At 41.6% G+C, this 16,714-nt stretch overlaps 1 protein-coding gene across 1 annotated transcript in view; it reads left to right on the top strand.

Moving 5' to 3' along the window:
• DYNC1LI2 (dynein cytoplasmic 1 light intermediate chain 2) overlaps positions 1-16,714 on the top strand; it is a 45,541-nt gene that overhangs the window by 3,828 nt on the left and 24,999 nt on the right. The window contains exon 4 of the mRNA XM_074968787.1: positions 4,459-4,689. Within this exon, the coding sequence (XP_074824888.1) occupies positions 4,459-4,689 (231 nt within the window). The remainder of the gene's footprint in view (positions 1-4,458; positions 4,690-16,714) is intronic.

Genomic DNA, 16,714 nt, shown 5'->3' on the forward strand with positions numbered 1-16,714 from the left:
TCAATATCTTTTCTAAGATGGTACGTCTGAGTCAGGTCATCTGCCTTTTATCAGGGATTCAGGCCTGTGTCAAAAGAAAGGATTCCTCAAGACCAACAAGGAAAATGAAGGGCACCAAGTCAACGGTAGGTCCCTGGAACTCTTTAATTGAAGCAAGAAGAGAATGGCCTTTACATCTTTCTTTGGTTCTGGAGACCATTATCTGGGATCTTCAGGTTTCCAGACGTGGGTCCAGAAGAGTCTTAATCTTGGGAGGAAAATGCAAAATATGTTGGGCAGAGAGCTGGCTCGTCTTCCCTCCCTACCTAATTTAGCCTTTAAAAGCAAGATGATAAACTTGACTGCTCATGAGTCCAAAGCCAGATAAACTCTTACTTTCCTTCTTTCACCCTTTTCTTTTTCTCTTCCCTCCCTCCAAAATCCCATTTGAGCATTTAGTTCATTTTCTTGCAACTTCAAGTAGAATAGCTATAGATTGTTAGGCCCTAGGCACTTACCTTGGAGCTGTTATTCTTACCTTTGTCCTTTCTACCACATCAGAGATTTCTGCCCAATTCTTGGGAGTGACTGACATCTGTCCTGGGTGCCAAGTTATTCATGTAGTCCTGTTCTTGGATAACTGGCCAGGGATTTATTCCATAAGAGGTTCAGGGACACTTGGCAAGCAAGAGGATCCTCCAAGTTCAATGAGCCTGTACCTGAAGCTAGTGTCGTTTCTTCCACATACATAACACTTCAGCTCATCTGAACATTGGTTGTCGGCAAAATTCACTCAGTGTGAATGACCTGGAAGCCTTGTATTCCTTTAAAAGTTTAGCAGACCCTCAAATGGTGAGAGTTCCTAGGGATTGTGATGGAATTCATTTCAGTTTCTTTTCCTTGGCTATGTAATCACCACCAATACATCTCAACTAGGCAAGAGAGCACATTGTCAAAAGCTGATGTAATCAGTGGAACGTGTGGAAGATGAGCTCCACATAGCTCTGTTACAGCATATTTATTTATAAAGTGGCTTTTAAAATCTTTTCTGCCACTGATCAAAGGCAGCGTTATTAAGTGATAATGGACAAGACAGCAGAATATTACATCAGCAAGCGGTGAAGTGGCAGGAGACAAAGGCTGTGTGGGATTGATGCACAGTGTATTACACTACAGATAACATGGAGAAAGAGCATGCTATCGGACTGCTTCATGCTGCAGGGGCAATATAAGCAGATTCTGACCATGGTAGATGGTTAAAATAGGACCATTCTTCTATGGTTCCATTGCTGTTTGTAACAGAGATTAGTAGTCTTAACTGCAGAGAAATTCTGGGAAAGATTGTATCACAGATGTGTGCTGGCTAGGCTAGTTGCTCCAGCATGAGACAGATGCTGTTAGTACACATACCTCTCATCACAGGAGAATGGAGGCTCCTGTTGGTGTCATTGGAGCTGCCAGCTCAGGACGACGATCTTGTCTTGCATCCCATTTTGGAGCTGCTTCGCTTCATGGGTGATTGATTACCTTTTGACCTGATAAGCCACATGTAAATGCAGGAGATTCAGCTGCAATAGAGAGAGCCTTTTCCCCTTTGGAGTAACAGTTCACCATAGATGGTTTTCTCAGTTATCCTACTACCTGAAAACTGTTTCCATATTCTGTCTCCATGCATCATTTTATTTTTTATTTATTGTACCCTAAATCCATTTGCCCTCCTTTTATCTTAACAAGTTGTACTTGTCTGCATCTCAGTGTATGATCTGCTAAATGTTTGATTCTTTATTCAGTCATCTCATTGTCACAACTTTCCTGAAAGATCTAGTTAACATCTTCCTATCATAGAATAGGTTCTGACTGGTGGGATGTTGCCATGACGCTGATAAAGTTGATAGACACACTATTCAAACCCTGGCAAGAATGCTCTTTATACTGCTTGTTTATAAAGAAATATGAGTTGCAAGTTTTGCTACTGATCATCCCACTGAACACAGAATAAATTATCCTGCATTTTCATCTCTCATTAAACTGAAAAGGTGTCCAAGTTTGACACAATTTAGACTTCTAGTGTTCTTCCCAGCAACTTGATTTTACTTAGGTAAACTAGTCTCCATATACTGGATGCTAAGGTGGCTTTGAGCTGCTGTTTGGATGGGACTAAGGCATTTAGCAGATAAATAAGACTGTGTAGCCATTTGGAATCGGTATAAAGCCATTTCTTCTTAGGCATGTGCTCAGTGGGTTAGGCTGTGCAATGAGACATGATTTATTATTAAGAGTCTTAGAGCTCACGCTACCATAGTTAAGTCAGCATTGTTTCTGTGGGGTTGCTAACTGGAAGCGTGTACCTGGATGTATACAAAACCACTCAACTTGTATCTAGAACAAGTTGGTCGTCATAACTTTCAAAAAGTAATTTTGCCATTCATGTTTGATTAAAAATTCTCCGGAGCTTCCTGGAGCTTGTACTATTTGCTAGACTTCCACAACTGGAAATGCAGATGACACTTCTAAAAAATAGAAAATGGTTGCTTAACATTACTCACCCCGACTTCCTGTCTGTATTCTCAGAGGACTTCTGGGTTTAGCAGAAGGGACTGAGGCAGTAGGACTGCTTGACCTTTCTATAATTTCCGCTCCAAACATTCAGTGCTGTGAGAGTACTTCTGTGGCCCCAGTGGGCACTGCTTTCTAGAAGTTCCAGAAGCGTGATCGGGTCTGGGGGAGGCATATCTCTCAAGTGGGAATATGCAGCAACAAAGCTCCCTAGCTTACTGTGATGAGTAACTATTTAAAGTAAGGTTTCAGAGTAGCAGCCGTGTTAGTCTGTAGTCGCAAAAAGAAAAGGAGTACTTGTGGCACCTTAGAGACAAACAAATTTTATTTGAGCATAAGCTTTCGTGAGCCACAGCTCACTTAAGTAATGCATCCGATGAAGTGAGCTGTAGCTCACGAAAGCTTATGCTCAGATAAATTGGTTAGTCTCTAAGGTGCCACAAGTACTCCTTTTCTTTTTGTTTAAAGTAAGTGGATACTACTAGGAAGCACAGATGGGAGACATCTTTAATCTAATTAAAAGCATAACCGTTGACCTGTGTTCTGGGTTGATGGTACTTGGATAACTTAACTGAACCAAAGTCAAGCAGTAAATCAACTTTCTGACTGTTTCCTGAGTTCTTAATTTTTAGAGCCACAATTTAAAAAGGGGTTAATATTTTTAACTGTATATGTTCTCCGTGTGCTCAGTCTTTTATCCTCTTCATCTTTCTAAAGTGTCCTGATGAAGTCTCAGGTGTGTGATTCATTGGCTTAAACATGTGAGGATGGCCACATTTGCTATACTTTAGATTATTTAAAATGCAGCGTGCACCAGCTGAGTTTTAAAAAACAAAATGTGAAGTCATCTTAGAACAATGGTCCCAAACTGTGGGGCATGCCCCCCTAAGGGGGTGTGGGGAAATGTTTTGAGAGAGTGCGGTGGGGCCCAAGCCAGCCCTCATAGGGGATGGTGGGGGAGCACCACTCTGCCCCCAGCTCTGCTCTGGCCCCGCCCATAGCCTTGGCTCCGCCCACAGCCTCGGCTCCCGTCCGCAGCTGCTGGGGAGGCGCAGGCAGATTACATTGGGGTTCGAGGGGGGTGCATGACATAAAATATCTACTGACCTTAGAATACATACAGATCTTCAGTAGAAAGTTCGAATTCTCACATGTTGCAAATAAGTATTGCCGTGAAAACAAATCTTGCTACAAGAGTAGAGACCAGTGATTGCTAATATTAGATACTTCAGTGTTCTTGGCAGAATATTGGCTTGCATAAAAGATTAGATGTATAGGTAGAGTGGGCGTTAAATTATATTGCAATTCCAGTTGGGTTTGTTCATAAACTGGTTACTTTGATATCTGCATTTTCAAATTCATTAGAAATGTGTGTTTTAACCTCTCATGCTAGACTTGCAGTACTTTGCAGGATTCTGACTAAAGATACTAGCACCTAACACGGTAAAGCCTTAATTATAGGCACAACTGTAATAATCTCGTGACATACTTGGAGTCCAGGTATAAATACGTATGCCAAATTCAGCAGTGCTGTATAATGTATTAAGTGAATGATTGTAACACACTGAGCAGAAAGTATTCTTTTATAAAAATGAAATGTGTACGTAGGAAAAGCAAGAGAATACAGATGTTCATACCTCTTTGCTGCTAAATTAAAACCAAGATTCTTACAGAAAACAACAACTCATTGTACAGGGACATTGCTAAATTGCTTTGTAGGTGCCCTTTTCCCCTAAGGGATGGGCGGTACATATACACTCATCATGTTAAATGCGAACAGGCTAGACTTGCTGGTAGCTAACTTCTGCTCATCTTAAATTTGGCACTGTAATACCATGTTGGTTTGCTACTTACTGATGGACTAATGTGGTTGTAGCAAAAAGCATGTTAGTTTGAGGTATAATTGACCCTTTTCCTTTTCAGATCAGACTCGCTGTAATGTTTGGATTCTAGATGGAGACCTGTATCATAAAGGGCTCTTGAAGTTTGCTGTTTCTGCAGAAAACCTACAAGAGACCTTAGTAGTCTTTGTGGCAGATATGTCTAGACCATGGACTGTTATGGAATCTCTACAAAAATGGGCCAGTGTCTTACGTGAGCACATTGATAAGCTGAGAATTCCCCCGGAAGAGATGAGAGACATGGAACAAAAATGTAAGTCCAGTATGATTTTTCTTAAATGGCTTTTTGCATGTTAATGACAGTTTGTTTAAACCATGTCTTGCTGTACTACTTCCCCAATGCACAGTACTTAAAAGCAGGGGATAGCTAAATGTAAACTTTCAAGTTTTTGACTGTAACACTGATGTTAAATGAATGGACTTTCTATCAAGTTTTTAAAGAACTTCTCCAGGTTTTGCTTGTATTCACTATCAGAATACCAGCTGAGTTAATCACTCTTTGAGTAAAGGATGTAATATTTCAAGTTGCCTTGTATTTGAGCCTTCATGCTTTCATTGAAATAGATCAGTATTTAATCAGCCAACTTTAAATATCATCAAGCTTTTTTAAAAAAAAATCTACTAGAACAAACTTACACTTTTCTCTCTCTACTCACTGTTCCATATGTAGCTATGTGTACATAAATATAATACAAATATATACTTTTTCTAATTCACTTCTACTTGCCTGTTCTTTAGGTTTGGGTAGCCGTGGTTGTGTATTCCAGTGTCAAACTGGATTATGATCTAGGTGAAAGAATGCTTTAATAGGATTTTGTAGGCTATAAACAACCACTGTCTTAAGTGTGATGTTGAGAGGAAGGGTACACTAAAACATACTGTCATTTTGAGGCTAGTGGTTTCCCTGTAATGTGCTTTCTAAAGAACTACATTCCTGGTTTGAAAAAGCTTCAGGATATATTCATATGGCTAATATCCTCAGAGGAACTCTTTAAATATATTTGTCATTCTAGAATGTTGTTGTCATTGGCAGGGTTGTTTGCTACATGAAAGAGTGCTAAAATCTTCACCAAACTGTGGGTCTTCTTGGTGCATATGTTTGTTTAAAAAAGCTGGAGTGATGCTTGGTGTTTAGAGTTGGATGCAGTGTTACATAGGCTAGAGTCCTGAAAATAGTTTTAATGCTTTTTTTTTCCCAAGTGTGGCAGTAATTCTGTATCTGGAAGCTCTTAAAGATTTTTAAGAGATTTCCAACTGAGATGAGAAGATATAGTGTAATAGGACTGATGCATAGGAGTGAATTCTTAGGAAATAAGGCCAGAAGACTCATGTGATGGTCCACCAAATGGTGTCAGTCTTGGAGAAAGCCCATCTCCCACCCCCAGTAAGGAGGTAAGCAGCAATTCAAACAATACAGCATGTAATGAAGCCATCAAGTTAGAGAGCAATATGAGTGAGATGGAGCCTTCAGAAGAGAACTATTCTGTAGCTGGATGGGAGAGTAAAGTTATCTAGGCCACATCCATGCCACTGGTGCTCTGGTACGGTTCCAGAGTTATGCCTCTGTAAGCCTGTAATGAAGACGTAGACTACAGCAACAGAAAGGGATTTTCCATTGCTGTAGCATCTTCACCTTCCCAAGCAACAGTAGTTAGGTCGACAGAAGCATTCTTTTATTGACCTTGCTGTGTCTATGTTGGGGGTTAAGTTGGCATAGCTACGGCACCCAAGGGTCATTTTTCACAGACCTGATCACCTGCTGTGTGAACCTAAGTTTTAAGTGTGGACCAGGTCCAAGGAAAATGGTTTGGGGGTCATGGTGGATACTCAGCTGAACGTGTGCTCCTGGTGCAATGCTGGCAATCCTTGGATGAATAAATGGGGCAGATCTTGAATAGGAGTAGAGGGATTGTATTACTTCTGTATTTGGCACGGGTGTGAACACTGCTGGAATACTGTGTTCAGTTCTGGTGTCCATAATTCAAGAAGGATATTAATAAATTGGAGAGGGTTCAGAGAAGAGTCATGATAACAATTAAAGGATTCGAAAATACATGCCTTATAGTGATAGACTCGGGGTGCTTAATCTATTTATCTTAACAAAGAGAAGGCTAAAAGGTGACTTGGCTGCAGTCTATACATCCCTACATGGGGAACAAATATTTAATACTAGGCTCTTCTCTCTAGTAAAGAAAGGTATAACACAAGCCAATGGCTGAAACTTGAAGCTAGAGAAATTCAAACTGGAAATAAGGCTTAAAATTGAGAGTGAGTAACCACTGGAACAACTTATCAATGGTTGTGGTAGATTGTCTATCACTGACTATTTTTAAATCAAGAGTTAATGTTTTTTCTGAAGGAATGCTCCTGGGGGGATTCTGTGGGACTGCACGCCCACAGAATTCCTGTGCTTCCCTGAAGAAAAGAGCAAGGAAGTTGCGCGGGGCTAGGGGGGCTGGGCAACCATGGCGTAGTTTGGGGGGGGTTGCCCCCCCAAATAGAGGCAAGGCATGGGGGAGTACAGGGGGTTACATGCCTCCCCATTTCTGTAAGTACAGAGCTGTCCAGCTGAAAGAGGCTGCCTCTTGGCTCTGCTGACTCTGCAGCTGAACGCTACCTCCTGGGTCCTAGAGCCAGTTGTTCTCCCCTTCTGTGAGCTAGGAACCTTCCTGTTTTCTGTGCAACAGTGAGTGCTTGCTGTGGAGCTGGGTAAGGTGCAGGGAGGAAGTGGGAAAGGAAGGGGGGTGGAGTAGGGCGGGGGGAATGTGGAAGTGAGGGGAGGAGGATGGAGAAGAAAATGGGATAGGGGAATCGCGGAAGGAAGCAGGAGCCCGGCATGCGGCGCCCCCTTGGCAACAGCTGGGGCTCCACCGTTAAGCAGGCCCATCAAACGCTCACTCTGACAAGCCCTACCCCACTACATCTGGATCCCTCCGTTGAGCCCCCCACTGATCCCCCAATCAGCTGCACCTGAACCCCCACCCTATCATGCCCCACTCCCCCCAGCACCCTAAGACCCCATACCCAGACCCTCCCTGCTGAGCCCCTACCACCTTCGCCTGGATCCCCTGCAGAGTCCCGTTGCCCCTGCAGCTGGAATTCTCCCCCCCCCCCCCCCACGAGCTCCTGTACATCCAGATCTCCCACTGAGCCACCCACACCCAGATTGCCCCACACAGAAACCTCTCACCCCACACTTGGATCCTGCTGAGTTGAGCCTGGCCGCCCACACCTGGTGCACCTGGCGCAGAGGGGCAGGGCCCCAGGGTGTTTCTGGGGCAGGCCCAGTCCTTGCACTGTCTCAGGATCAGATGCAGCGTCACTGCTGAATCCCTGAACTGCAGGAGGTGGGGACTTCAGGGTGATCTCCCACCTGAATGCAGCCGGTGGCCTATGCTCTCCACTGCCATGCTGGAGCCACATTTCTTTATTGACCAATACAATTTGCAGAATTTTGCAGAATTTTAAAATATTGTGCACAGAATTTTTAATTTTTTGGCACAGAATTCCCTCAGGAGTAAAGGATATGCTCTCGTAATTATTTTTGGGAAGTTCTGTGGCCTGTATTACACAGGAAATCAGACTAGAATCAGTGAATGCATTGGTCTCTTCTGAATGGAATCTATGAAGGTTTATTCTCAGAAGGTTTCCCACCACCAATTCTCAGCTATATACAGGCTTCACAGCTACTTTGCCTACAACAGGCCTGGCCAGCAACAGACTAGGAGGCTCCCACTTCCTTCTGTGCCTGACCTTTCTCTTTTCCTCTTCCGCTTTTCTCTGGCTTCCTCACAGCCTTTATAGCTTCGGACTAATAAGACTGGTAGGAGCGGCCAGTTACCAGGCAGGCACCAAGGTATTCACCTAGCCCCACTCCATCCCCTTGTTGGGGTTGGAGCGGCAGGAGCTGATTAAAGGCTTCTCAGCCAGTACCCTGCCACACTCCACCACCGGATTTCCATTTGCTGAATTCGGTCTGAACCATCTGTTTTGCTCAATGATATGCAGCCTTCCTAGCTACTGAATCCTTGGCCACTACGTAGGCTTGTTGGGTAGCATGCAGTGAGTTCAAGAGTTGACATATTTCAGGGTCATTCTCATCAAAGTAGTCCTGATGTTTCCCTTTAAACAAAGCAAAGAACTTCAGCAGCCATATTATATGTCAAGTCCCAAAAATGTTTCCAGGCTAGCTCTACATCCACTGAGGCTTCTGTCACTAAGGGAAATTCTTCCATGAGTTGTTGTTGGAATTAAGTGTCTCAGTTTTCAAGGCTTGAAGTATTGATATGGGGACATCATGGAGCTCTCTTTGCCATATAATAACGTAACTATTTTGAATTAAGGTGCGTCCAGGTCATCTTATACTTGTTGGTCTGTTGAAACACTTAGTGACGACTAGGTTGTACTTGGTACATTTGGAAAGTAGTAGCAAGCCATTAGAGCTCTTGTTACCAACTCCATGACAACCTATCACGTCACCCCAGGATGCAGTCACGACCAACCTTAGCATGGAAATCACCTAGAGTGGTCAACTTATTACATGGGACTGATGTGATGACGCTATCAGGGGTTTGATAGGAGTCCTCGTCATCCTCATCCGGATTGATCATTTTTAGCGTATGTGTTGATGGTAAGAGCATAGTGAGCTTTCACAAAGGCCAGCGTGGAGAAGCATCAGTCTGTCGTTGACACCATTTGGCAGTGACTCTTTGCAGGCAATCAAAAAGCAAGTGGGAAAACCCCACACCAAAGCACCTGCATTTATCCTCAGATCTGCAAGTCCAATAAAAGATGTAATAAGCACCCACTTCTTCTGGCTGCAACTCACCAGCAAGTCTTGTCTCACTGAATGCCTCAATATCTGTATTATATCATGCCAATACTCTACTGAGTGTAGAAGTTCTGTGTTCAGTTCTGTCACCTCTGTCAGAGAATACAAATATTCCAAGCTGCAAAATTTATTTGGATCTTCCTTATATTTAGATTGCAGAAAAGTTGGATGACCAGTCAGGTATGGCATTCTGAGGGTATGTCTGTGCGACAATGAAAAACCTCTGCCTGGCCCATGCCAGCTGACTCCAGCTTGTGGAGCTTTGGCTAGGGGGTGGTATAGATGTTCAGGCTCAGACCTTGCAGTGTCCTAGAGCCTGGGATCTAGCCCGAACCTTTATGTCTGCACTGCAATTAAACATCCCTTAGCCTATGCCCCATGAGCCTCAATCAGCTAGCACAAAAGGTTTGGGAGGAGCAAGTATTTTTTAGGGATTTTTTTCCAGTCTCTTCCCCATTTGAAGAAACAGCACTCTAGATAGGGCTGCTCTGACACCTAGGAAGGATACAAACATGACATTTTCTCTAGTCTATGATGAACGACCATTACTCCGCTCCATCAGCTCCAGGAAAAGTGCCAGGAGAAAAACTGCTCTTTATATGATGTTCAGTCAATTTAGCTAAACCTTTTGATTCTGTAAATCATGAGGGACTCTGGAAACATTTTGTTAATCTTTGGATGCCCTGCAAAGTTTTTCTGTCATTTGGTCCTTCCATAATGGGTTGATGGTCAGAATGGTGGAAAATGGCAAGATATCAGACCCCTTTCTGGTCACTAGTGGCAGCAAACAAGATTTTGTTATCGCTCCCACACTCTTCCACCTTTTTTTGGGCTGTGCTTATGGATGTATTTTGTAGTGTTGTTAGAGGAGTATTTATAAGTTCTACACTGATGGGAAGTTGTTCAAGCTTCAATGCTTTCATGTGCACAGTGGCAGATTGACTCATTAAGGAACTTTTATTTGCTGGTGACTGTGCACTCTGGTTGCTCATTCAATTTATAACTGGTTACTTTGCTCATGCAACCAATCAGCCTAAAGAAAACTGAAGTACTGTATCAACCTCTGCTGGGGATGTGCATGTCTACCCAGTTCTTAAGATTAACCACTGTCCTCTCAAGTCCATGGAGAAGTTTTACTACCGAGCAAGTGTGCTGTCACAGAATGCCACAGTTAATGTTACCCATCACATAGGCAAGACCAACTCTGCGTTTGAAATGCTGTCACACTGCCTATGGAACTGTAACGTCTGCAACGGTCATGGACAATTTTGTCTGTCCCACGTGTAACCATATTGTGGTTCTCACATTGGTCTGACCTCACGTATACGTGTTCACCAAAAGTGTTCGATGAATCCTTGTATGTTAACATCGATGTGAGACTCCATCATCGTCATTTGGGTGGAAATTCAAATTCAGTTAAAAATGCACCACAGCTTTTTATTTTTTTTATAAAAATCATCATGTATGGGGGGTGTGTGTGTGTATGTATGTAGGTATGTGTATATATATATATATATATATATATATATGCACACACACACCTCTACCCCAATATAACACGAATTCGGATATAATGCAGTAAAGCAGTGCTCGGGGGGGGGGGGGGGGGCTGCGCACTCTGGTGGATCATAGCAAGGTCGATATAACGCGGTTTCACCTATAATGCGGTAAGATTTTTTTGGCTCCTGAGGACAGCGTTATATCGGGGTAGAGGTGTGTAAGAAAAAAGTTTATCAAAACATGTTTTGCATTTAAAACTGATTTATTTAACAAAGGAAGAAGTATCTATAGTTAGGGAATTGAACTGATTGTTTTGGGTTACCAAATCCTTTGAGACTTTGTAACTAGTAGATCTCATCCACTCACACGTAGCTTTTGTTCACACGTTGAAAGAGGAAAATAAGCTTTCCTGCTTTTTCAACTCTTAGTTGGTTTCTTAATTTTGAATGAATTAGTCATTTAACTGAACTAGTTCAATAAATTGAAACAAAGAAACTATTCTGTTTACACCTTCAGAGATGACTACTGATGTCAAAAGCTGGCTTAGCATGTCAGCAAACTCTGATTCCAGATGCTCAGCCAGCGAGTTGAAACAGTTCAGTGGTCTAGCTTTATTTGAAACTTAGTAGCAAATGTAGTGCTTAATATTCTTTTTATTTTTAATTTAAATGATTTTAATACAATATAAGTTTAAGACTTAAGTTGTAAAGTTCAAATTTAATTTAAAGTGGGTTTATTTAAAAAAATAATAGTTTAATGTAACTAAAAAATCTGATTTTTTTTAATATAAAATTATTTTTATCCCCCCAGCTTGTGGAAGCTTCTCTCTGACATCTTTTCAAGGATTTGTAACAGTCAGATCAATCTCAGCAAGGTTGAAACAGCTCTCAGTATTGAAACTATAGGCTCAAACTACATATATACCCTAAGTAAATAAAAAAAAAAGGGGGGGGGGACCAAAAAATGGCATCCTGGCAGTAAACAGAGTAAAAGAGGCAGAGACAAAAAAGACATTTTTTGTAAAAATGGGAAGTCAAATCCTACTGAGGAAAATAGAAAGGAACTTAAACTTTGGCAAAGTATAATTAGGTAGGCCAAAAAAGAATTTGAAGGGCAACAAGCAGAAGACACAAACTAACAGCAATTTTTTTTTTAAGTACGTGAGAAGGAGGAAGCCTGCCAAACAATCAGTGGGGCCACTGAAAAATCAAGGTGTTAAAGGAGCACTCAGGAAAGACAAGGCGATCGCGGAGCAGCTAAATATATTCTTTGCATCTGTCTCTGCTATCTGAGCCATTCTTTTTAGGTGGCAAATCTGAGGAATTGTAGCCTATTGACATGTTAGTAGAGGAGGTTTTGGAATAAATTGATAAATTAAACGGTAATAAGTACCAGATAGTATTCATCCAAGAGTTGTGAAGGAGGTCAAATATGAAATTGCAGAACTACTGACTGTGGTATGTATCCTGTTGCTTAAACTAGTCTCTCTAGCATATAGCTAATGTGATGCCAATTTTGAAAAAAAGACTCCAGAGGTGACCCTAGCAATTTCAGGCCAGTAAGCCTAACTTCATTACCAGGCATACTGATTGAAACTGTAGCAAAGAACAGAATTATCAGACACATAGATGAACGTAATATGTTGGGGAAGAGTCAATATGGCATTTATAAAGGGAAATCATGCCTCATAGATCTGTCAGAATTCTTTGATGGTGTCAAACATGTTGTCAAGGATGATCCAGTGGATTAAATGTATTTGGACTTTCACAAAACCTTTTACAAGGCCCTCACCAAAGGCTCTTAATCAAAATAGGCAGTCATGGGATAAGAGGGAAGGTCCTCTCGTGGATCAGTAACTGGCTAAAAGATAGGAAACAATGGGTAGGAATAAATGGTCAGTTTTCACAATGGAGAGAGGTAAATAGCAGTATCCCCCAAGAATCTGTACTGGGACCAGTGCTGTTCAGCGTGTTCATAAAAGATCTGGAAAAAGGGGTAAAGAGTGAGTTGGCAAAGTTTGCAGATGATACAAAATTACTCAAGCTAGTTAAGTCCAAAGCTGACTCTGACAAGTTACAGAGGGATCTCACAAAACTGGGTGACTGGGCAACACAAAGGCAGATGACAGGTTTCAGAGTAACAGCCGTGTTAGTCCGTATTCGCAAAAAGAAAAGGAGTACTTGTGGCACCTTAGAGACTAACTATTTAAGCTTATTCTCAAATAAATTGGTTAGTCTCTAAGGTGCCACAAGTACTCCTTTTCTTTTTACAAAGGCAGATGAAATTCAGTGTTGATAAATGCAAAGTAATGCACATTGGAAAACTTAACCTCAACTATCCATACAAAATGATTGGATCTAAATTAGCTGTTACCACTCAAGAAAGAGATCTTGGAATCATTATGGATAGTTTTCTTAAAACATCAGCTTTTTTGGCTGCCGTTACACTTCGAGCAAACAGAATATTAGGGATATAAGAATGGCCATCATGGGTCAGACCAAAGGTCCATCCAGCCCAGCATCCTGTCTACCGACAATGGCCAATGCCAGGTGCCCCAGAGGGAGTGAACCTAACAGGTAATGATCAAGTGATCTCTCTCCTGCCATCCATCTCCACCCTCTGACAAACAGAAGCTAGGGACACCATTCCTTACCCATCCTGGTTAATAGCCATTAATGGACTTAACCTCCATGAATTTATCTAGTTCTCTTTTAAACCCTGTTATAGTCCTAGCCTTCACAACCTCCTCAGGCAAGGAGTTCCACAGGTTGACTGTGCGCTGAATGAAGAAGAACTTCTTTTACTTGTTTTAAACCTGCTACCTGTTAATTTCATTTGATTGCCCCTAGTTCTTATATTATGGGAACAAGTAAATAACTTTTCCTTATTCACTTTCTCCACACCACTCATGGTTTTGTATACCTCTATAATATCCCCCCTTAGTCTCCTCCTTTCCAAGCTGAAAAGTCCTAGCCTCTTTAATCTCTCCTCATATGGGATCCGTTCCAAACCCCTAATCATTTTAGTTGCCCTTTTCTGAACCTTTTCTAACGCCCTTATATCTTTTTTGATATGAGGGGACCACATCTGTACACAGTATTCAAGATGTGGGTGTACCATGGATTTATATAAGGGCAATGAGATATGTTCTGTCTTATTCTCTATCCCTTTTTTAATAGTTCATAACATCCCATTTGCTTTTTCGACTGCCGCTGCACACTGCGTGGACATCTTCAGAGAACTATCCACGATGACTCCCAAGATCTTACTCCTGATTAGTTGTAGCTAAATTAGCCCCCATCATATTGTATGTATAGTTGGGGTTATTTTTTCCAATGTGCATTACTTTACATTTATCCACATTAAATTTCATTTGCCATTTTGTTGCCCAATCACTTAGTTTTGTGAGATCTTTTTGAAGTTCTTCACAGTCTGCTTTGGTCTTAACTATCTTGAGCAGTTTAGTATCATCGGCAAACTTTGCCACCTCACTGTTTACCCCTTTCTCCAGATCATTTATGAATAAGTTGAATAGGATTGGTCCTAGGACTGACCCTTGGGGAACACCTCTAGTTATCCCTCTCCATTCTGAAAAATTACCATTTATTCCTACCCTTTGTTCCCTGTCTTTTAACCAGTTCTCAGTCCATGAAAGGATCTTCCCTCTTATCCCATGACAATTTAATTTACATAAGAGTCTTTGGTGAGGGACCTAGTCAAAGGCTTTCTGGAAATCTAAGTACACTGTGTCCACTGGATCCCCCTTGTCCACATGTTTGTTGACCTCTTCAAAGAATTCTAATAGATTAGTGAGACATGATCTCCCTTTACAGAAACCATGTTGACTTTTGCCCAACAATTTATGTTCTTCTATGTGTTTGACAATTTTATTCTTTACTATTGTTTCAGCTACTTTGCCTGGTACTGACATGAGACTTACCGGTCTGTAATTGCCAGGATCACCTCTAGAGCCCTTCTTAAATATTGGCGTTACATTAGCTATCTTCCAGTCATTGGGTACAGTATCTGATTTAAAGCACAGGTTACAAACCGTAGTTAATAGTTCCGCAATTTCACATTTGAGTTCTTTCAGAACTCTTGGGTGAATGCCATCTGGTCCCGGTGACTTGTTAAATTTCTCAATTAATTCCAAAACCTCCTCTAGTGACACTTCAATCTGTGGCAATTCCTCAGATTTGTCACCTACAAAAGACTGGTCAGGTTTGGGAATCTCCCTACCATCCTCAGCCGTGAAGATTGAAGCAATGAATTCATTTAGTTTCTCTGCAATGACTTTATCGTCTTTAAGTGCTCCTTTTGTATCTCGATCGTCCAGGGGTCCCACTGCTTGTTTATCAGGCTTCCTGCTTCTGATGTACTTAAAAAAACATTTTATTACTTTTTGAGTTTTTGGCTAGCTGTTTTTCAGACTCCTTTTTGGCTTTTCTTATTACGTTTTTACATTTAATTTGGCAGTGTTTTTGTTCTTTTCTATTTACCTCATTAGGATTTGACTTCCACTTTTTAAAAGATGCCTTTTTATCTCTCTCTGCTTCTTTTACTTGGTTGTTAAGCCACGGTGGCACTTTTTTAGTTCTTTTACTGTGTTTTTTAATTTGGGGTATACATTTAAGTTGAGCAAGTATTATGGTGTCTTTGAAAAGTGCCCATGCAGTTTGCAGGGATTTCACTCTAGTCACTGTACCTTTTAATTTCTGTTTAACTAACCTCATTTTTGCATAATTCCCCTTTCTGAAATTAAATGCCACAGTGTTGGACTGTTGAGGTGTTCTTCCCACCACAGGAATGTTAAATGTTTTTATATTATGGTCACTATTTCCAAGCAGTCCTGTTATAGTTACTTCTAGGACCAGATCCTGCGCTCCACTCAGGACTAGATCGAGAGTTGCCGTCCCCTTGTGGGTTCCTGTACCAGCTGCTCCAAGAAGCAGTCCTTTAAAGTATCGAGAAATTTTGTGTCTGCATTTCGTCCTGAGGCGACATGTATGTGATAACCTCTTCACATAACACAAGAACCAGGGGTCACCCAATGAAATTAATAGTTAACAGGTTTAAAACAAAGAAAGTACTTCTTCAGGCAGTATACAATCAACCTGTGGAACTCGTTACCCGGGGCTGTTTTGAAGGCCAAAAGTACGATTAGATAAGTTCATGAAGGTTAGGTCCATTAGTAGCTATTAGCCAGTCTGGTCAGGGATGCAGCCTCATGCTCTGGGTTTCCCTAAACCTCTGACTGCCAGAAACTGAGACTGGATGACAGGGGATGGATCACTTGATAAATTGCCCTGTTCTGTTCATCCTCATTTGACGCATCTGGCACCAGCCACTGTTGAAAGACAGGTTACTGGAATAGATGGACCATTAGTCTGACCCAGTATGACTGTTCTTATTCCCCCAGCTTCTCTCCCACCTTTCTTGATCAATGTAGACAACACCACCATCCTGCTTGTAACCTTGCCATCATCTTTGACTCAAGAGCTCCTTAGATCCTCACATCCAGCCTGTGTTAAGTCTGGTCCACACAAGGTGCTTTTGGCAGCAGATGTCTTGGTCAGGGGGTTGATGAAATGTGGTTCCCTGACCCACATAGCTATGCTCACAGTGGCACCTAGTGTAGATTCAGTATTGCTGATGTAACGTACGTCCACGCTTCCAAGTGTAAACCTGGTCAAAATCTTGCAGATTCTTTCTGCATAACGTCTAAGATAAGGCTTTTCCTATCTGTCCACACAGTCAAAACGCTCATCCAGGCTCTTTTCTCAGATCTCAATATAAAAGTTTTTATTAAGATGTTTTTTTAAAAAAAAAAAAAAGTGAGTACAGAGTTTAAACATAGATATTTCTGGTTATCAAGGAATAACGGACAGATTATGAAGGGGTGCGAAGTTCGGTTTAAGATTGGATGGTGTAAGGAATACATAAACTG

Source organism: Natator depressus, chromosome 12 (assembly GCF_965152275.1).
Source record: "Natator depressus isolate rNatDep1 chromosome 12, rNatDep2.hap1, whole genome shotgun sequence".
In the NCBI taxonomy this organism is placed as follows: Eukaryota; Metazoa; Chordata; order Testudines; family Cheloniidae; genus Natator; species Natator depressus.